Source organism: Eretmochelys imbricata, chromosome 5 (assembly GCF_965152235.1).
Source record: "Eretmochelys imbricata isolate rEreImb1 chromosome 5, rEreImb1.hap1, whole genome shotgun sequence".
In the NCBI taxonomy this organism is placed as follows: Eukaryota; Metazoa; Chordata; order Testudines; family Cheloniidae; genus Eretmochelys; species Eretmochelys imbricata.
The window spans coordinates 53,390,654-53,412,872 of record NC_135576.1 but is presented as its reverse complement, the minus strand read 5'-3'; the positions used below and the strand labels follow the sequence as shown (position 1 = coordinate 53,412,872).

Sequence of the window (22,219 nt, the reverse complement as noted above, 5' to 3'; positions counted from 1 at the left end):
ATATATTCATATTTGCACTTCTGCACAGATAGAGTTAAATATTCTTTGATTTCTTGTTTCATTTAACAGGATATAGGTAACTCTAATGAGAAAAGCTTCAGTCTTCATGTCTAAAATACTAGCTACTGTAACTTTTTCAGCAGAGAGGGTTAAATATTTTATAGACCCAGTATCCCATGATCAGGCTGTAACAAGTTGTGCAGTGCAACCCTAAAGATTTCCAAAATTCACAAGCCTTTTTGTGTGTGATGCTCTCACAGTGAAGAAGAGTCTTTTGGCTATAAAAAATGAAGAGTCTGCTTTTCCTGGTGCTGATTTCTATCTGCTGGGCTGAACATACTGGCAACTACGCTCTGGAGCGCGACAGAATTATTCACATCCAAGGTAAGGAAATACAGATGAATGCAACAGAAATTACCAATACATTCATATTCCTCAGAGAGATGATGTTGGGCTTATTGTTCCTTAATTTTCAGTACTGCTGCACTGACAATTTTTTTTTTTACACTGTTACTATTGAGCCCTTTTTCTTCTGTTCTATTGCATTATTATTCTCTGAAAGAAATTTGGAAAATGAAAGTTGCGTTGCTTACTTTTAACAACAGTTAGTCAATAATTGCAATAATTTGTGAGTAAAAGTCAGCATATTTAAAAAAAAATAGAATGCAGTCTAAAGTAATCAGCAACTGCAGCAGATTTAAATACCTTTACTTTATTGTGGCATAAATATGATTTAAAGCTAGATCATACCAAATCTTCACATCACAGATTATGATAATGGCTGATTATTACTGAGAAAGGCAGGCAGTGAAATGAAATCAGAATCAGGCAACACAAACATCAGAAAAAGTAGCTTACCCCAAAATAAATATGTCCTTCCACATAGCTCTAATTAATGTGTAGAGTTATACTGCCCCTGTGCATAATCTTGTTGGGTTCATTCGAATCCTAAAGCTTAGAGCTGTATCAGGATTTGAGGCTGCAGCATAATGCAGCTGTTTTTTCAGTCCCAGCTTCATTTGTTGAGGGTCATCCTGTATGAGGAAAGCCAGGACATTTATGCCATAAGGACAGGCAGAGATTTGCCTTCCCTCATGTATATGTTTACTAGCACTGGCTGAGATAATAGCTCTAACATATAAATTTTGCAGAATTAAGAAAGGTGGTGTTTTACTGCTCTGTGTATATGTGAGGGAGAGAGAGAGAGAGAAAAAAGTTTGGTGCCTTTTTCTTACTACTCATCAAATTATGTTATTTGAGCTTCCTTATAAAAGTGAAATATCAAGCTAGGGCTTGATACCGAGAGGTGCAGAGCACTTACAAATGCCTGGAAAGTCATTGGGAGTTGCAAGTGCTCTGCACTTGTTAGGACCAGGCCCTTATATCTTCAAGGTCAAATAAGAATCACTGAGAGCTGGTTTCACTATAAAGAAATTCATGCTATGAAGGTCAAAGAAATATGCAAATCAAACTGAAGACATAATGGTACTGTGAGACAGTGAGCATTCATTCCCAAAAGTGAATTTTATATTTGACATTGGTGTCTAATTAATATATAAGTCTTCCTTTCTCATCATAACACTTCATTGCTTCATAGCACTGTACTTCTTTATTTTTTGGAAGATCACCCTTACTCCTGAAGCAAACATTTAAACAAAGCCAAAGGCAGCTGTGCCTAAATTTCACCTCTTAAAATTGCTTATTCACCTACTAGTTTGAGTTTATTTTTCAAGCTGCACAATTCACTTATTGTCAGTATCCCTGCATACAATCAATTCAGTCTATAAAAGGGTATAGCAGAATAGTTCAAAGCTGGCAAAACATCTGCTAAACCTCTTCCCCACCCACAAAATCTGAGCTCTTCTGCTCTCAACTCACCTCCTCAGAATAAAGCCTGAGTAATTATTATAGTCCATCTTTCCTATGAGCCCTGAAAGTCAGCTGATTCCGGCTCTCTAAGACCATGTGGGAGAGTGAATTTCACAGTTGAGGGTCATCCACTGAAAAAGCCCTAATCCCGCTTGCGGATATACACAACATCAAGTGACTTTATTTAGCTGTTGCACATCATCTGAACTGAACAGCCAGTATAGAGCACAGAGAAGGTGGGTGAGATAATATATTTTATTGAGCCAATTTCTGTTGCTGAGAGAGAAAACTACACTGCACAGTATAGAGGCAGTTCTGCCTGTCTAACTGGTCCTACATGGAACTGGTAGCATTTCTAAGAATGTATCATGGATGTCCTGGACTGCAGTCTCTTACCTAAGAGCATAAATTTGGCCTCCATGACTTATCTCCTGCCTGTCCCTGTGTCATTGGCATTTGCATGTACCACAATCTCTGGCTTCTTCCCAGGACTGCACATAAGTTTGTTTCGAGAGGTTCTCAAGCGTCGCACCTGGCAGACAATTCACCATGAGGTTCTCCTGGTCATCACAAATCCAACTATCTATATTTCTAATAATTGAATCCTCCATTACTATTACCTTCATGCAATTACCGTCATGTAATCAAGAAGATAATTACTATTACCTTCTTCCTAATAACTGGATATATGTCTATGTGTATTAGTGTGCCTTATACTAGTATAGCTTATTCTCCTATGAGTTTGTTTACACACAAAAACTGTACTGCTATTAACTATACTGGGATAAAGATAATGGAAATATAGGAGAATGCGCTAAACTGGCATAGTCACATTTATACTGGTATACCTGTGTCCGCACTAGGGATTATACCAATTGAATGTTCTTGGAGGAAAAAATCACATCTCTAACCAACATAGTTAAATTGGTATAAAACTGTGTGTAGACTAGGCCTACATTTACAGAAACAAATTATAGCAGTATAAGCACCCATATACTGGTGTAACACTGGGAGGACTGTACAGGTTTAACTGTACTGGCATAGTTAAAGCATGTAATTTTTGTGCAAAGACAAACTCTTAGGGACTCTGAGAAACTGCAAATAAGGAAAAGTATGATTTCCCCCAACACTCACTTTTGGGTATCTTTTGAACCCATTAAAAGTGCCACTTGCTATGTAATAATTCAAAGACTCAGGATATCTATTAGAGAGAAGAAATACTCCTCTTCTAAGTAGCAACTCTGCAGTAAACAAAGTTGACTCAGCTAAAGCACTAACTGCCAACTTAATTCCTTGAGGGTGGCAGGAAGCTTTAACATATGCATCCAATTTGTCCAAGATTTAAAAAACAAACAAGAAAGCCCAGGGAAGAGAATGCATGGGACTTGTTTGGCTAGGCCCATGCTGTAGCTTTTTCTCAAACAGTTGTGATTTAAAGTTAATGTTAAGCATAATATCTCTACCCTTTATATAAAGAGTAAACCCTCTACATGTACAGTAGCAAGTTTTCTGTTGTGTACACCACAGTGTAAGCAGCAAACTTGCAAATTTGATATCTTTGGGAAAAGAAAGACATATTAATCAACCAAGAACAGACAAAATTTCCATGTATGGAGAGGTCCTCTACACTCAGAGCTCCCCCTTCCTCACAATAAGAGCTCAGCTAGTGAGGGGCTGCTGGCAGCCAGAGTCGCAATACAAGGTATCTGATACCGGCTACTTTCCGAATTAGCATACTGACCTGGAGTGTTTTGCTCTTTTGTCTGGGAGGAAGTGGGGGGGAGAAGAACCCTGATTTTACAGTGGTCTCTATGGCCCCAATATAGCCTCTTTGCAGCAAATCTCTCAGGCCTGTCTCTGCCCTCTCATGGCCAACTGTTTCCCAGCAGTCCTTACTCAGACAAAAAAAATCTCAACACAGATCAATAGCAAGAAGAATATCTCTATTAATCCTTCTATGCTCCTGCTTCATTTTTCTTGGGTTTGCTGCATTTAATTGAACTGAATACTTATCTGCTTTCTCTTCATAATATTACCAAAAAAGTGTAAAATCATCTAAATTAGAGGCAATCTGGTGCAAAATAATAGTTCACTACTTGAAACTTGAATACAAGTCATAACTTAAGGGCCATCTGATCTTAGATCCCTAGTGGGTATTTATCCAGATAACCGATCCATCACCTAAATTGGCCAAGTTGTCAGTCTATGCTCAAGGGCAGCACAAGATAGTGGATTCTTTCCTTGAGAAGTGTTGATGAGCCATTAACCGCTGTCTGGCTACTCCACTGTTGTACCTGAAAAGCTGGTTGTGTGTGTTGCCAACCTAACAACATATTTCAGTAACACACACATAAGCAAAATTTCATAACTTCACATATAATGATAGCACATAAAATTCAATAGGATATTAATGTTCAACAGATCAAGACTTTTAAAATGATACCTCACAAGGCATACTTTGTACAAAACATATTCTAATTATCTGATAGTGGTGAATATGGGCATTCCAGGGTGCTACTCTGAGGTACAGAATGACATAGCATTGTTGATTGGTAAAGTTTTATGTGAACTTTCAACCTAGATTTATCTGGCATCTCTTTGACTAGATGATGAGACACTGTGCATCAGAGGCTTATATCTGGCATTAATACTTATAAAAATAATGTGTGGAAAATAATTTTTCCTGACAAATTTCAATCTGGAAGAATACAACTTTGACATTTATGCAGTTTTCTCTCTCTTGATACAAATGAAGTGTAGTTGGTGTTTCAGCCAAATAAGAACAAAAATGTTTGTGTTGGCCTGACAACAAATTTTGAGAGGTTTTTCACCAAAAAACAAAACAAAACAAAAACACAGAGGAAAAAAAAAAGTTTCCATGCATAATTCTTCCTGGTTTATGTTAAAAATGTGTCACTACCACAGATTCTTCACTTCAGATACTCAGATGTAGTCTTATTAATATCAATATTTCCTAGTTATAATGGCTGATTAGTGTTACCTTTGTAATGACTACTGAATCCTTAAATAAAGGCAATATGGCCCACTTTGTTGCCCTATCTGAGGAGCGAGTGATCATATTTTAAGACTAAGGTTAAGCTCAAATTATATAACGGAATAGCAAGGCTCTTGAAAGCAGGAATCAAATCAAGCTAATAACTCCATGCATGTTTTACCAGTGGGAGCAAAATAGTATTCATCAGCTGAAACTATAGATCATGTAGGCAGTACAGAGAAGCTACCTGACAAAACACACTCAGTGTAGCTGAAGGAAAAATTCTTAAAATTGTGGTTTTCTTCCACTATTCACATATTTTGTAGCTGGACTGTAAGTTCTTCCCTTCAACTCTGGCCTGTGCTTATTTATCATGTTGAGTGGCATTACAAACATTACATTCTGAATAATTTTTGATGGATAAAATCTAACAAAGACTATTCTACAAGGGCCATAGCTAGCAGCATGAATGGTGTCTACACACTTTCTAGACTCTTGCCTCCTGCCCTGCAATATTCTCATAATTTCCCAAAGCAGATATGCCATTAGTCATAATGGGCTAAATTCTGTTCTCGTGTGCAGAAGTCAGTGAGAACCACTGAAAGCTATTAGTGTGGATTGAGGGCAGAATTTGAGCTAATATGTCAATAAACCAGCAGGTGCAACTAAACTGAGAGATCAAGCAGTGTGTTAATAAATCAGTCTGCTAGCCATCCACCTGGGAATCCACTGAAGTCAATGGGGGAGGTGTATGCATAGTGATAGCAATGATGGGAACAAGAGTGCTACTTGTATTGCAGAGACAAGGTGGGTGAGATAATATATTTTATCTGTTGCTGAAAGAGGCACCTTTCGAGTTACACAGCACTATTCTTCAGGTCAGACAAGGGAAACAGTGAGGCAAGACACAAGAGAGGTGGGTAAGGGTATTTGCACGCCAGAGCAGGAGGTGTAATTTCTTACCTAGGGTTTCAGATGGGCTCATAGGAAGCGCAACTAGCCCATCCTGCTGCTAGCTCCGCCACTGCTACACTTCTATTTTTAACCTGCTAGCTCAATCAGAGCTATCACTTGTAAGTCTATCCAAGCTGGCAATTACACCTCCAGCTCTAGTTTAGAGGTACCATAATCCAACTGAACAAATTCATTTCTTTAACAAGTTGAGATACTGCAACCTACTCTTTTGATAGAAAGGAATTTCTTCTTTTAAATATTCTTCTCACAGGAGCTAATTTGAGAAGGCTCCAGTAAGTCGTTCTGCAAATTTTACGAATTTTAGTGCAGTGAGAGTCTCCTTATGGGTCATTCTAAAATGAAGGAAATGGTGATTTATTCCCATGCCTATTTCTGTTATCTGATGTATTGAACTTCTAGAATAAACTGCTGCTTACCTTATGAGGCAAAATGTTTTATCCCTTTGGCATGGCCAGTGCCTGGAATTACTCCATTGAAAAATCTGCCCAGCGAATTTCTTTCAACCTACTTCTGATCATATAGAGGAGGATAAGAGTAATTGCCAGGATATTAACTTTATCTTTGTTATCAGATCTCTCTGCAAGTCACAAGGAATGTCTAGAGGTTATCCAGCCCCTTCATCCCTGTTACCCCTTTGTAGAGGGCTCAGGTGCCCATGTGTATGGCTTATTTAATCTCAAAAGGAGATAAATAGTCGCAGCTCAAACAACCATTGAGCTAGATGTCATTTAAAGCAGCATGAATTTGGGTTGATAGTTGGACATGTGATGTAACAGTTATAAATTCTTTAATGGATGCCTCTGCTGCCACCCAGCTTTTCCCTTTTTTAGTTTAATTGTTTAGTCTTGAGAAAAGAAGACGGAGGGGAGACCTTAGAACAGTCTTCAGATATGTTAAAGGCAGTCATAAAGAGGATGCTGATCAATTGTTCTTCATGTCCACTGATGGAAGGAGAAGTAGTAATGGGCTTAATCTGCAGCAAGGGTTATTTAGGTTAGACATTAGGAAAAACATTCTAACTATAAAGGTAGTTAAGATTTTAAGAACAAGTTAGACAAACAGCTGTTAGGGATCATCTAGGTAAACTTGGTCTTGCCTCAGTGTGCGGGGCTGACCAAGGTGAACTCTCAAGGACACATCCAGCCCTATAGGTCTATTATTTTCCCTAATGTGCTGGTCAGCCTGAATACACTCAATTCATACACTCTCTGTCTCTTCCCTACTCAGCACACCACCTGGATCTGTTTTGTGGTTTTCCTCTGAACTCTCTGCGATTTTTCCAAATCCTTCCTGAAGTGTGGACTAGAGCTGGGTGAATAATTGATCTTTCAGTTTGCTGACTGTTCTGATATATGGCAGGGGAGATGGGGGGATTGTTTTGGGTTGGCCCAAAACAATTTTTCAGTTTTTCAATTTTTTCAGTGAACCAAAAACAAAATGTTTCATTGTTGAGGATCTTTACCCTTTAAAAAAAATAAAATTTGAGTCAATTTTGTAAACAAAAAGTCTCTTTGAACAGAATAATCAAAACATTTCATTCTGAACTTTTTATTTATTTATTTGTTTTCAGATTTCTTTTGTAATGTATGTTTTTGACTGAAACAATTCAGTAAATTTGACATAAGTTTACAAAACATTTTGGTTGACCTGATTTTTTTTTATGGCAAAAAATAGAGTTTTGGCAAAAAAATATCATCCAGCTCAAATGCAGACACCTGAACTGGACACAGTATTCGAGTGAGACTATGTGGATGAGGTAATACGCTGAAGAAGAGCTCTGTGGCTCTCGAAAGCTTATTTCTTTCACCAACAGAAGTTGGTCCAGTAAAAGATATTACCTCACCTACCGTGTCTGTCTCATATTCTGGGATTAAAATGGCTACAACAATACCACAAATAATAATCTAGTAGCTCTTTTAACAATGCTGTGTACTGGGACAAGATCACTTCTATAAGGTGAAAAAATAAAATAACTTTTATTTTTCTTATTTGGGTAGGAAAGTTATGAAGAACAATATGCTCAATGTCTTCAATGTCATATTCTTATCTTTTCCAAACATGGGTTTTCAGGAGACTTTCCTTGCTCAAAGTTTAGCAGGCTTTGTGAGCACTTTCACTTATTGCATTTTGAGGAATGATTTTTCAGTTCAGACTTAGCACTTAGCTCTTCTCCAACACTTCCCTACTTCTGCTTGATTTTCCTCTTTTTATACACCCAAGGATTTCATTAGCCCTTGTAGCCACAGCGTTTTATTGAGAGGTCACGCTGAGGTGGTTATCACTGATGATTCTGTCCTTCTCTGCTTTCTAAGACCGAGTCTTCCATCCTATAGGTAAAGCCTGCATTCTTTGTTCCTAGGTGTATTACCTTCCATAACTTCCGCTGGCAGGGCTCCAGGCTGAAGCGTCCTATCCAGGTGTATATTGGTGATGGATATATTGCCTGCCTTCCTCCAGAGCTCGATTCTCTAGTGCAACAGGTTTTGGTGGCACAGGAAGTAGTGATTTCTGATTCATTCTGTTGAATCTAACCCAGAACAATAAAAACTCTGCAACTAGACAAAGGAAAATAAACATAACAACATACAAATGTGACGACCACCATCTTGGCTGACACAGTGGGGATTGAATTGTGGACCTCCAGATTTGAAGGCTGAGCTGCTACACCTTGAGCTAAAGCTGGTTTTAATGCAGTCAGGTGCTCTGTGAGTCAGGTGGGGGCGGGGAAGGGTCACAACCAGGGCCGGGTCCAAGCACCAGCTTTCCAAGCAGATGCTTGGGGCGGCATTTAGAATGGGGCTGTTGCGGCGGCGGCAATTCGGCGGTGACTGCTTGGGGCGGCAAAATTGATAGAGCCGCCCCTGGTCGCAACATACAGTCACCAGAAGGTTACCCAATATTGCCAGCTCCAAAAGTTCAAAAATCATGAGTCAGACCCCAAAAAATCATGAGCGTTTTGTTGGATTTTTTTATTTCTTTTTTAAAAAAGATAATCTTGTATTTTTGGTTTTTCTTTTGATTTGTGAACTCCCTCCTGCCCAATCTGTGTGTGTATGAGAGAGAGACAATTAGTGTTGCTAATTCCCTCTGATTTACTGAGGAAGGTGATTTTGGCCCCGGCCGTAGGAGCTCTCACTGGCTGCCTGATGGTACAGAGCTTCTAGCTCTCCTCAAAATTCAACACTTTAATTCATTTAACTTGTGCCCTCCCTAGCCACACATCTGCCTGTTTCTGAGCCCATTGTGCACCCCCTGCAGACTGCACAGCCATTCCTCCCCGATAAGCCCCACATCTGTCTTTCCCACAACCCAGCTCTGCTTCTTCAGCAGGTATTGGGGCTTGTCACCCTCCTATCCCAGGCCTGCGCAGGCGGAGCTACTGTGGAGTTCAGTTCTCTCCTTTCCCAGGCTTAAGAGAGAGGCAGAGTAGCTCCAGGGATTCTCCTCCTGCCTGCCCCTTTTTCTCTTGCCTGGCCTGGTGTTGCCAAGATGGACACAGGAGCAGGGGAAAGAGCAGCCCACAAACAGATGCATTTTTCACAGGGGAGTAGGGGGAGGAGTGAGCAGAATCACCTGAGTTGATGGGGTCTTTCTGCTCCCTCCTCACCTCCTGTGAGAATGGTGTCGTCTGCTCTCTCTACCCATCCTCTATCCAAAAAACTTCTCTATCCTGAGGGGAGGGGGAAGGAATTCTGCCTTCCTCCTGCAGCAGCCCTGATTGGTGGTGGGAGTGGGGAAGAGCAACCAATCAGAGGGGGGGGTTCCCCCAGGTAGAATAAGAGGGATGGAACGTCTCTCATTATAATGAGACTGGTTACAACTCAGCTCAACCTACGTTAGTCAGGAGGAAATTGAAAGAGCTGCCAACACTGATTACATAGGCATTCTGCACATACATTAGTAATTTTTTTTTTTTTTGCACATTACCTGCTGACTAAAAACGGAAGTATTTGGGATGCCGTATATCTTACTCTTAAATCTATCTCTAGTAAGTTGCTGTATGAGTTTGTCTCTGTGATTACACCTTCTGAACGTGAATAGATATGCAAATTATGTTATGATAAAAGGCAGCATTTCCTGATGTGCTTACATGTCTTTTGCTAAGTTTCATGTACCCCAACATGTAGTGCATACGGGAGTCAAGCATATGCTGCCCATTACTGGGGAATGAATGTATCATTTACCCAACAGATTTTTTTCAAACGATCAAAAGCCTAGAGCTGCTTCCAAAAATATTGACATTATTGTGTGGCTCCTGCAGTCACTGCAATGGCAGCACAAAATGAGTGCTTGCACTGCACAAATTGACAACTGGATGAGTAAGGTGTGGACCACAGTATAACGTTTTTCATTCAGAACTTATCTTGTCTGATCCTTTTTTTACCCACTCACTCACTCACCCACTCCCCCTGGGGGGACGGATAGCTCAGTGGTTTGAGCATTGGCCTGCTAAACACAGGGTTGTGAGTTCAATCTTTGAGGGGGACATTTAGGGATCTGGGGCAAAAATTGGGGATTGGTCCTGCTTTGAGCAGAAGGGGTTGGACTAGATGATCTCCTGAGGTCCCTTCCAGCCCTGGTATTCTATGATCCTAGGGCAGGGGTAGTCAATAGGCAGACCATGGGCTGAATCTGGACCGCCAGATGATTTTGAACAGACCCCAAATCTTTTTATTTACATGTTATATTATTATTATTATATTTATTATTATTTTCTTTGGAGTCTTGACTATACCTTGACCAAGAAATTTTGACTTTGACAAAAAATAATTGACTACCCCTACTCTAGGACATCCACCTTTACCCAGTTCCCAGGGCGCAAGGCGTAACCCTCTTAATTTAGGAACCCACCCGTACCCGATTCCTGGAGCTCAGGGCATAACCTTCTGCGGGTTTGCGGGGTATTTTATCAGTGAAAGAACCTTACACAGTAATATCCTAAACCTCTATTTATTAACAATCACCAAAACAGAATGCACACACTAAGCATACAAGGCTCATCACTCCCAATAAGGCAGATGAACTTTTCCTGGTGGCCAGTCAGGTTCAGGTCATCTGGGACTCCAGTGTTTGAATGATATAGTTGGCAGAGTGTTGAGGTCTGGTAGCTCTGATCTTGGGCTGTGTCCTGGAGTTGGTTCCAAAGAACTTCCTTTTGGAGCCCAGTTTATATAATGAACCTTAAGTCCTGCTTAGCTATACCATAACCCATCATTTTACTAAAGTATTACAAAATAATTCTTTGGCCAATTCTAACATATTGCAAAACAATTATTTAACCATACCCCATCACCTTAGTTGATTTAAATCTTGCAAAATTAGTAATTTAACAGACAGAAACAATCAAAGAACCAGGCAGAACCCATACAGATAAACAATAGAGAAGTAGGGACCCTAAAGGCAAAATGATAAAGTAGAGATTTCACAAACACAACAGATGATAAGTGATTCCTTGCCAGACAGAATGCTATCAAACAAAGGGTTTTTTTAAAAAAATATCTTAAGATCTGTTTCCTTATCTAGTGGTGGTGGGTATCATTAGTACAGGAGTGCCTTCGTAAAAGCCTGATATTTCGTTGTTCTAATGCACTTTAGATGGAATGTGAGGATGTGACTTTCTGCTTCTTGGCTCATGGCTGCTGCTGTGGCTGCAGAAAAAGGCCTCATACTTGCAGTTCCATAGTCTTTTCTCCTGCTTCTCAAAGTCCCATCTTACTCCTTTCTTCCTCCAGGGCTTCTTTGCCTATCTGGACTGCATGCCTTTTGTGCATTCAGTCATAGTAATTGTGTTTACACTTTTTCATGTGTCTCTAGGCTTTTGGTCCTAAGGGCTTGATCCAAAGCCCACTGAAGTGAATAGAAAACTGCCATTGACTTCAATGGGCTTTGGATCTGTGCAATTAACATAGGCAGTGTGTGAACCACCCATTCAGGGAGGATAGCCCCCGGCCACGCCCTTTCTGCCCGAGGTCACTCCCCTCCCCTGCTAGAGCCCCGAGCTCCCCTCTGCAGCCTCCAGTGCCCCCAGCCCTGGAGTGCCAGGCAGGCTGCACGACCCTCAGCACCCGCAGCCACAGAGCACTGGGCTGCACGAGCACCAGCCCCAGCTGCCCTGAATCCCAGTCTACCGGCCAGCCTGCCCTAGTCCCAACCACAGCCTAGGCCCAGGGGAAGAGTGGGAAGCAGGACAGGGGCCTCAGAATGGAGCATAGGTAGCCCACACCTTGCTGTTTGGGGAGGCTGAGCATCACCTGGTCTGCGATACTCACCGCCCATGGCCATTAACTTCAATGGGAGCAAAATTAGACCCTATATTTGGGATGCACATTTCTAGGCAGTTCAGTTCAGTACAGATCACATTTGTGGAATTACAAAGTCTTTTTTCTTGTCCTATTTGTACAGTGAGTTTAGTAATTTTCTTGTAATAAGTGGATATTCGGTGATTCCTTACTTAGTATTAGTCAGTGTCTTTAATGATAAAAGACAACAGAATCTAGAGCTATTTCCAGAAGGACTGAGCTTACTACATCCATTTTGGCAAGCTACGCATGGAGCAGAGGTGGGGGTGGGGGAGGTGTGCTGCGAAGGGAATTAATCCATCTACTGGGCAGCTGGGCTGCTGCGCTGATTGCCACCTCAAATCTTGTGCTTTCTGGGGTTAGCCTAAGGCAGGGATCGGCAACTGTCATAAATATAAGGGGAAGGGTAAACACCTTTGAAATTCCTCCTGGCCAGGGGAAAGCTCCTCTCACCTGTAAAGGGTTAAGAAGCTAAAGGTAACCTCGCTGGCACCTGACCAAAATGACCAATGAGGAGACAAGATACTTTCAAAAGCTGGGAGGAGGGAGAGAAACAAAGGGTCTGGGTCTGTCTGTATGCTGCTTTTGCCAGGGACAGAACAGGAATGGAGTCTTAGAACTTTTAGTAAGTAATCTAGCTAGGTATGTGTTAGATTATGATTTCTTTAAATGGCTGAGAAAAGAATTGTGCTGAATAGAATAACTATTTCTGTCTGTGTATCTTTTTTGTAACTTAAGGTTTTGCCTAGAGGGTTTCTCTATGTTTTTTAATCTAATTACCCTGTAAGATATCTACCATCCTGATTTTACAGGGGGGATTTCTTTATTTCTATTTACTTCTATTTTCTATTAAAAGTTTTCTTGTAAAAAACTGAATGCTTTTTCATTGTTCTCAGATCCAAGGGTTTGGGTCTGTGGTCACCTATGCAAATTGGTGAGGCTTTTTATCCAACATTTCCCAGGAAAGGGGGGGTGCAAGTGTTGGGAGGATTGTTCATTGTTCTTAAGATCCAAGGGTCTGGGTCTGTAGTCACCTAGGTAAATTGGTGAGGCTTTTTACCAAACCTTGTCCAGGAAGTGGGGTGCAGGGTTTTGGGAAGTATTTTGGGGGGAAAGACGCGTCCAAACAGCTCTTCCCCAGTAACCAGTATTAGTTTGGTGGTGGTAGCGGCCATTCCAAGGACCACGGGTGGAATACTTTGTACCTTGGGGAAGTTTTGACCTAAGCTGGTAAAGATAAGCTTAGGAGGTTTTTCATGCAGGTCCCCACATCTGTACCCTAGAGTTCAGAGTGGGGGAGGAACCTTGACATGGTGGCATAGTGGTGGGATTAACCTGAAATCATTTTGAGATCCAGTTGAGATTTTTTGAACTAGAAATACAGATTTTAAAAAGGAATTTTTTTTTCCTGTGGCTTTGAAGCAGCTTTGAAACTGAAAGCATCTTGGGTTTTCCCTGCTTTGTGGCCAAGCAGAGACAAAAGGGGATTATCTTGTGAATTGCAGGTTTTCTTTGCCTGGAGGCAGGGTACTTAACTCCTGCAGGGAAATTCACAGTCTTCCAACCCAGAGGTTTTTTTTTTCTTTTCTTCCTAAAAGTAAATAGGGGGTGTGTGTTCTACCCATTTGCTTTTTCTTTGGGCTGGGTAAGCAGGTTTCCAAGTAGTTTGGAGGTTTTTTGCTTTAAGTTGGGCCCAGAACAGAGACAAGGGAATTGTCTTTTTCTGTAGGCTGACAATCACTATCAGAGAATAGGTATTCTATTCCAGCACAGCAAAATTTTACAGCCAAGTTTTGTTTGTTTATTTCTAAACCTCGGGTGTAAAGTTAGTTAAAAACAGAGAGGTTAGAATGACCAAATCCTCAGCTCGACTACAACTGGAATTAGCCAAATTTCAGGCTGAGGAAAGACAAAGGGAACATGAAAGACAGATAGAACTCATGCGGCTGAAGAAGGAACAAGAAAGGGAGGCAGAACAACACCAAGCGGCTGCTCACAGGAGAGCTATGGAAGCGAGGGACAAAGAACTGGAGGAGAAGGAAAAAGAGAGGAAGTATGTGGAGGAGATGGAGAAGATAAAGGCTCAGCAGAATATCCCAACAAACCCTAGTAATCCTTCTCCAAGTACCACTTCCCATCCCAGAAAGTTCCCCACCTACAAGGCAGGCGATGATACTGAGGCCTTCCTAGAAAACTTCGAAAGGGCCTGCCTTGGATACAACCTCTCTACTGACCAGTACATGGTAGAGCTGAGGCCGCAGCTCAGTGGACCCTTAGCTGAGGTGGCAGCTGAAATGCCTAAAGAACACATGAACAAGTATGAACTGTTTAAATCCAAGGCGAGAGTCAGAATGGGGATAACACCCGAGCAGTCTCGTCGGAGGTTCAGAGCCCTAAGGTGGAAACCAGACATGTCATTTACCCGACATGCCTACCACATTGTGAAACATTGGGATGCCTGGATATCAGGAGCAAGTGTTGAATCTCCAGTAAATTTGCCCTTCCTAATGCAAATGGAACAGTTCTTAGAGGGTGTTCCTGAGGAAATAGAAAGATACATCCTAGATGGGAAACCCAAAACTGTAATCGAGGCAGGAGAGATTGGAGCCAGATGGGTGGAGGTGGCAGAGAAGAAGAAAACTGGTCGCAGTTGGAGCGGAGACCAGAAGGGACCACCCCAGACCACACCCTATTACCGGGGGCCGCCCAAGGCCCCACCTACCTCCCAAAGAACCCTCCAGACCCCTTATCGTCCTGCCACCCCGTTCTCCAGCAACCCTCCTCGCCCCAGTGACCCGTCAGCTGGACGATGTTTTAAATGTAACGAGCTGGGGCATGTAAAGGCCAACTGCCCCAAGAACCCCAACAGATTACAGTTCATTGCACCGGAATCACACCAGAGGTCCACAGGCCCAGATACTTCCCAGATACCCTTAGAGCGGAGGGAAACTGTGAGTGTGGGCGGGAAGAAGGTCACCGCGTGGAGGGACACCGGAGCACAAGTGTCAGCTATCCATGCTTCCTTAGTGGACCCCAATTTAATCAACCCAGAGATCCAAGTGACGATTCAACCCTTCAAGTCCAACTCTTTCAATTTGCCTACAGCCAAGTTGCCTGTCCAGTACAAGGGCTGGTCAGGAATGTGGACTTTTGCAGTCTATGATGATTATCCCATCCCCATGCTGTTGGGGGAAGACTTGGCCAATCATGTGAAGCAGGCCAAGAGGGTGGGAACGGTCACCCGCAGCCAGGCTAAACAAGCCGTGAGGCCTAGCTCTGTTCCGGAAACTGCTATCAGGACCCAGTCAGAGGTGATGGACCTGGACCTTAGGCCAATGTCTGCAACAGCAGTAGTGGATCCAGTCCCAGAGACCCAGACGGAACCAGTCCCAGAACCGGAACCAGCTGAACAACCAACACCAGACCCTGTGTCAGCACTGAATCCAGTACTTGCAACCTCAACACCAGAGGGCCCCACTGAACCTGAACTGGCAGCAGCCGATAACCCTACACAAGAGGCTCAGCCGGAGCCTGAATCCCAACATAGTGCACCAGCGGAGAGCGGTTCACAGTCAACAGAAACAGCTCCATCCCCTATATTGCTTCCAGAGGGACCAAGCCTAGGTCCACAATCCAATGAGGGACTGATGTCTCCAGCATCAAGGGAACAGTTCCAGACCGAACAGGAAGCAGATGAAAGCCTCCAGAGAGCTTGGACAGCGGCACGGAGCAACCCACCGCCTCTCAGCTCTTCTAATCGATCCAGGTTTGTTGTAGAAAGAGGACTTTTATACAAGGAAACTCTTTCTGGTGGACACCAGGAAGACTGGCATCCTCAGAGACAGTTGGTAGTTCCAACTAAATACCGGGCCAAGCTCTTGAGCTTAGCCCACGATCACCCTAGTGGCCATGCTGGGGTGAACAGGACCAAAGACCGTTTGGGGGGGTCATTCCACTGGGAGGGAATGGGCAAGGATGTTTCTACCTATGTCCAGTCTTGTGAGGTGTGCCAAAGAGTGGGAAAACCCCAAGACCAGGTCAAAGCCCCTCTACAACCACTCCCCATCATTGAAGTTCCATTTCAGCGAGTAGCTGTGGATATTCTGGGTCCTTTTCCGAAAAAGACAGCCAGAGGAAAGCAGTACATACTGACTTTCATGGATTTTGCCACCCGATGGCCGGAAGCAGTAGCTCTAAGCAACACCAGGGCTAAAAGTGTATGCCAGGCACTAGCAGACATTTTTGCCAGGGTAGGTTGGCCCTCCGACATCCTCACAGATGCAGGGACTAATTTCCTGGCAGGAACTATGAAAAACCTTTGGGAAGCTCATGGGGTAAATCACTTGGTTGCCACTCCTTACCACCATCAAACAAATGGCATGGTGGAGAAGTTTAATGGAACTTTGGGGGCCATGATACGTAAATTCGTAAATGAGCACTCCAATGATTGGGACCTAGTGTTGCAGCAGCTGCTCTTTGCCTACAGAGCTGTACCACATCCCAGTTTAGGGTTTTCCCCATTTGAACTTGTATATGGCCGTGAGGTTAAGGGGCCATTGCAGTTGGTGAAGCAGCAATGGGAGGGATTTACACCTTCTCCAGGAACTAACATTCTGGACTTTGTAACCAACCTACAAAACACCCTCCGAACCTCTTTAGCCCTTGCTAAAGAAAACTTACAGGATGCTCAAAAAGAGCAAAAAGCCTGGTATGATAAACATGCCAGAGAGCGTTCCTTCAAAGTAGGAGACCAGGTCATGGTCTTAAGGGCGCTCCAGGCCCATAAAATGGAAGCATCGTGGGAAGGGCCATTCATGGTCCAGGAGCGCCTGGGAGCTGTTAATTATCTCATAGCATTCCCCACCTCCAACCGAAAGCCTAAGGTGTACCATATTAATTCTCTAAAGCCCTTTTATTCCAGAGAATTAAAGGTTTGTCAGTTTACAGCCCAGGGAGAAGATGATGCTGAGTGGCCTGAAGGTGTCTACTACGAAGGGAAATGTGCTGGTGGTGTGGAAGAGGTGAACCTCTCCATGACCCTTGGGCGTATGCAGCGACAGCAGATCCAGGAGCTGTGCGCTAGCTACGCGCCAACGTTCTCAGCCACCCCAGGACTGACTGAACGGGCATACCACTCCATTGACACAGGTAATGCTCACCCAATTAGGGTCCAACCTTACCGGGTGTCTCCTCAAGCTAAAACTGCTATAGAACGGGAGATCCAGGATATGTTACAGATGGGTGTAATCCGCCCCTCTGAAAGTGCATGGGCATCTCCAGTGGTTCTAGTCCCCAAACCAGATGGGGAAATACGTTTTTGTGTGGACTACCGTAAGCTAAATGCTGTAACTCGCCCAGACAACTATCCAATGCCACGCACAGATGAACTATTAGAGAAACTGGGACAGGCCCAGTTCATCTCTACCTTGGACTTAACCAAGGGGTACTGGCAGGTACCGCTAGATGAATCTGCCAAGGAAAGGTCAGCCTTCATCACACATCTCGGGCTGTATGAATTTAATGTACTCCCTTTCGGGCTGCGAAATGCACCCGCCACTTTCCAAAGACTTGTAGATGGTCTCCTAGTGGGATTAGGAGAATATGCAGTCGCCTACCTTGACGACGTGGCCATATTTTCGGATTCCTGGGCAGACCACCTGGAACATCTACAAAAAGTCCTTGAGCGCATAAGGGAGGCAGGACTAACTGTTAAGGCTAAGAAGTGTCAAATAGGCCTAAACAGAGTGACTTACCTTGGACACCAGGTGGGTCAAGGAACTATCAGCCCCCTACAGGCCAAAGTGGATGCTATCCAAAAGTGGCCTGTCCCAAAGTCAAAGAAACAGGTTCAATCCTTCTTAGGCTTGGCCGGTTATTACAGACGATTTGTACCGCACTACAGCCAAATCGCTGCCCCACTGACAGACCTAACCAAAAAGAAACAGCCAAATGCTGTTCAGTGGACCGGAAAGTGTCAGAAGGCCTTTAACAAGCTTAAAGCGACACTCATGTCTGACCCTGTACTAAGGGCCCCAGACTTTGACAAACCGTTCCTAGTAACCACAGATGCATCCGAGCGTGGTGTGGGAGCAGTTTTAATGCAGAAAGGATCTGATCAAGAATTCCACCCTGTAGTGTTTCTCAGCAAAAAACTGTCTGAGAGGGAAAGCAACTGGTCAGTCACTGAAAAAGAATGTTATGCCATTGTCTACGCTCTGGAAAAGCTACGCCCATATGTTTGGGGACGGCGTTTCCACCTGCAAACCGACCATGCTGCACTGAAGTGGCTTCACACCGTCAAAGAAACTAACAAAAAACTTCTTCGGTGGAGTTTAGCTCTCCAAGATTTTGATTTCGACATCCAACACATCTCAGGAGCTTCTAACAAAGTGGCTGATGCACTCTCCCGTGAAAGTTTCCCAGAATCAACTGGTTAAAATCGTCCTTAAGATGTGGAAAATATTGTTAGTCTTTATGTACTTGGTAGTATATTTAGAGATGCATGTGTCTTATTAACTCTGTTTTTCCTAGAGCTCCAGGAAGAAATCCCAGCCAGTGTTTCACCCTAGCTGAGATTTGGGGGGCGTGTCATAAATATAAGGGGAAGGGTAAACACCTTTGAAATTCCTCCTGGCCAGGGGAAAGCTCCTCTCACCTGTAAAGGGTTAAGAAGCTAAAGGTAACCTCGCTGGCACCTGACCAAAATGACCAATGAGGAGACAAGATACTTTCAAAAGCTGGGAGGAGGGAGAGAAACAAAGGGTCTGGGTCTGTCTGTATGCTGCTTTTGCCAGGGACAGAACAGGAATGGAGTCTTAGAACTTTTAGTAAGTAATCTAGCTAGGTATGTGTTAGATTATGATTTCTTTAAATGGCTGAGAAAAGAATTGTGCTGAATAGAATAACTATTTCTGTCTGTGTATCTTTTTTGTAACTTAAGGTTTTGCCTAGAGGGTTTCTCTATGTTTTTTAATCTAATTACCCTGTAAGATATCTACCATCCTGATTTTACAGGGGGGATTTCTTTATTTCTATTTACTTCTATTTTCTATTAAAAGTTTTCTTGTAAAAAACTGAATGCTTTTTCATTGTTCTCAGATCCAAGGGTTTGGGTCTGTGGTCACCTATGCAAATTGGTGAGGCTTTTTATCCAACATTTCCCAGGAAAGGGGGGGTGCAAGTGTTGGGAGGATTGTTCATTGTTCTTAAGATCCAAGGGTCTGGGTCTGTAGTCACCTAGGTAAATTGGTGAGGCTTTTTACCAAACCTTGTCCAGGAAGTGGGGTGCAGGGTTTTGGGAAGTATTTTGGGGGGAAAGACGCGTCCAAACAGCTCTTCCCCAGTAACCAGTATTAGTTTGGTGGTGGTAGCGGCCATTCCAAGGACCACGGGTGGAATACTTTGTACCTTGGGGAAGTTTTGACCTAAGCTGGTAAAGATAAGCTTAGGAGGTTTTTCATGCAGGTCCCCACATCTGTACCCTAGAGTTCAGAGTGGGGGAGGAACCTTGACAGCAACCTTTGACACGTGGCCCTTCAGGGAAATCCGCTGGCGGGCCGGGCCGGTTTGTTTATCTGCAGCGTCCGCAGGTTCGACCGATCGCAGCTCCCACTGGCCATGGTTCGCCGTTCCAGGCCAATGGGGACTGCAGGAAGCAGCAGCCAGCACATCCCTCAGCCCGCACCACTTCCCGCAGCCCCCATTGGCCTGGAAGGGCGAACCATGGCCAGTGGGAGCTGCGATCGGCCAATCATGCGGACGCTGCAGGTAAACAAACCATCCCAGCCTGCCAGTGGATTTCCCTGATGGGCCACATGCCAAAGGTTGCCGATCCCTGTCCTAAGGCAACACAGTCTATTGAATGATGTATGTTTGACACAGAGAAGCTCCAGAGCACACGAGATTTGAAGAGAACAATTGGTTCAGCTGACTGTACTAAACATGATGATCTGTCAGAGTACCGGGAATAGCGGTCTGCTGAAGGCAAAATGGAGCTTGGAATAGGGAATCTGGGGTAGAGGGGAAAAGGAGGAGTTGATGACGTGTGCGTGCGTACATGAAGGGAAGGGGAGAGGGGATTTCATTGGCTTGAAAGAAGGCTGGTGATAGCATAAAGAAAGGCATTTGAAGAGGAGTTGACAAAAGTTTTAGATAAATTTGGATAAGCTTCCAAACACTAGGGAACCTCAGTCAACTGAATTTAATGCTAACTCCAGGGCTACAATAAAATATGAGGAGAAAATTGGACATCCTTTCATGTACTGGTGCCTGCTGTATTATTATTTTAAAAAATGCTCATCAGTAATACAGTTTGGGCCAAAACAAGCCTCAAATGAATAATCTTATTCCACCCTGTCAAAAATCTTCACTGACTGCAAGGTCGTGGTGCCATCAAAGTAGTATGTGAATCAAGGGTCAGATTGTGGAGTTCTTCCTCACACTGGTTGAGCGCTCTTATCCACTTGTAGTCCCCGTTGCTTTTAGTGGGACTATTCACATGAGTAAGTGCTCACCAGTATGAATAAGGGTTCCATAATCTGGACCCCAAAGGACCACACATTTTAAGAGAATGATCCATTGTGAGTGACCACACTTGTGCATGACAGATTTTTGATGGAAGGGCACTGGGTGTTCTCGAAAACCATTGTTGTGTACAGGGTTACATTGAGCAAAGACATAAGGTTGTGATTTGTACAACGTAAAGGATCTCTGACTCTTTGGAGTCATGGGAGATTAACTCTGTGCTGACCATTGATACAAGTCTTTTGTCCTTTGCCTTCCTGAGCACAGATGCTGGTTCCTTTCTTTATTCAAGGGAAAGTAATCTGCCCCACTCCTATACTTGTCATAAATTACTTCCTGCAGGGTGGCAGCTCAGCTGTGCGGATTGGCTCCTTAATCCTCCCTCCTGCCTGCCCACTCCCTGACCACCAGTGTTGGAAGGAGAGTAGTGAGACCACAAACTGCTCTACCTTTTGAATTGTTACCTGTTACAATGTAGCCTTGTACCCCATCCTTCATGCATTCGCTGGGTCACAGTCTGGCCCTTTGTAAATAGATGAAATCAATAATTTACTTACTAATGTTAATTTATCAATTATGTATTAGTAGCCTATTCATCAATGAAGCAAGGACTACATTAGCGGTACCTTCTCATTTCAAGTTGTAGAGATTTATTATCAAGGATAAAGCTAGTATAGTAAGCCTGGTACTAAATACCTGCAGTATAGTACAACACAGCTGTAGGAGAGTGATCATGCAGAACTATTGTATCAAATAGCTAATGTTTACTACTGCACAGATCATGTATCCCATTTTGTAAAAGCTAGAATGCAGACTAATGGTTCTTTTTATTTATTTGTTTGTTTTGTTTTCTTTTTTTTTCAAATTCTATCAGAAAATGGACCCCGTCTCCTTGTGGAAGCAGAACAAACGAAAGTCTTCTCACACAGGGGTGGCAATATCACACTACCGTGTAAATTTTATCGTGACCATACATCAGCCGGCTCAGGAACCCACAAGATCCGTGTCAAGTGGACCAAACTCACCTCAGATTACCTCAAGGAAGTGGACGTCTTTGTCGCAATGGGACTCCACCAGAAGAGTTATGGAAACTACCAGGGCAGGGTGTTTCTGAAAAAAGGCAGTGAAAATGATGCTTCTCTTGTAATCACAGATATAACACTGGAGGATTATGGGAGATATAAATGTGAGGTGATTGAAGGATTAGAGGATGACACAGCAGTAGTATCTCTGGATTTACAAGGTAGGAGGCATTTGCATTACAGATTTGTGGGGCATTAACAAGCACATTCTTTTCCAAGTAAATATGGAAGAACATAATGGTAACTGTAATGGCAATGTGGAAAAGAGATTTTATACTTACCCTATTTAGCAGTTACATTTATTATTCTAGTGTATATTGTAATCAGTTTTTCAATATGAACTACTGTCTACCCTAATGACAGATTTCAGAGTAGCAGCCGTGTTAGTCTGTGTCCGCAAAAAGAAAAGGAGGACTTATGGCACCTTAGAGACTAACAAATTTATTTGAGCATAAGCTTTCATGAGCTACAACTCA

At 43.1% G+C, this 22,219-nt stretch overlaps 1 protein-coding gene across 1 annotated transcript in view; it reads left to right on the top strand.

Moving 5' to 3' along the window:
- Positions 1 to 287: 287 nt before the first annotated feature.
- The window catches only part of HAPLN1 (hyaluronan and proteoglycan link protein 1), a 46,883-nt gene continuing 24,951 nt past the window's right edge, over positions 288 to 22,219 (top strand). The window contains exons 1-3 of the mRNA XM_077816327.1: positions 288 to 384; positions 1,415 to 1,417; positions 21,536 to 21,904. Of these exons, the coding sequence (XP_077672453.1) occupies positions 288 to 384; positions 1,415 to 1,417; positions 21,536 to 21,904 (469 nt within the window). The remainder of the gene's footprint in view (positions 385 to 1,414; positions 1,418 to 21,535; positions 21,905 to 22,219) is intronic.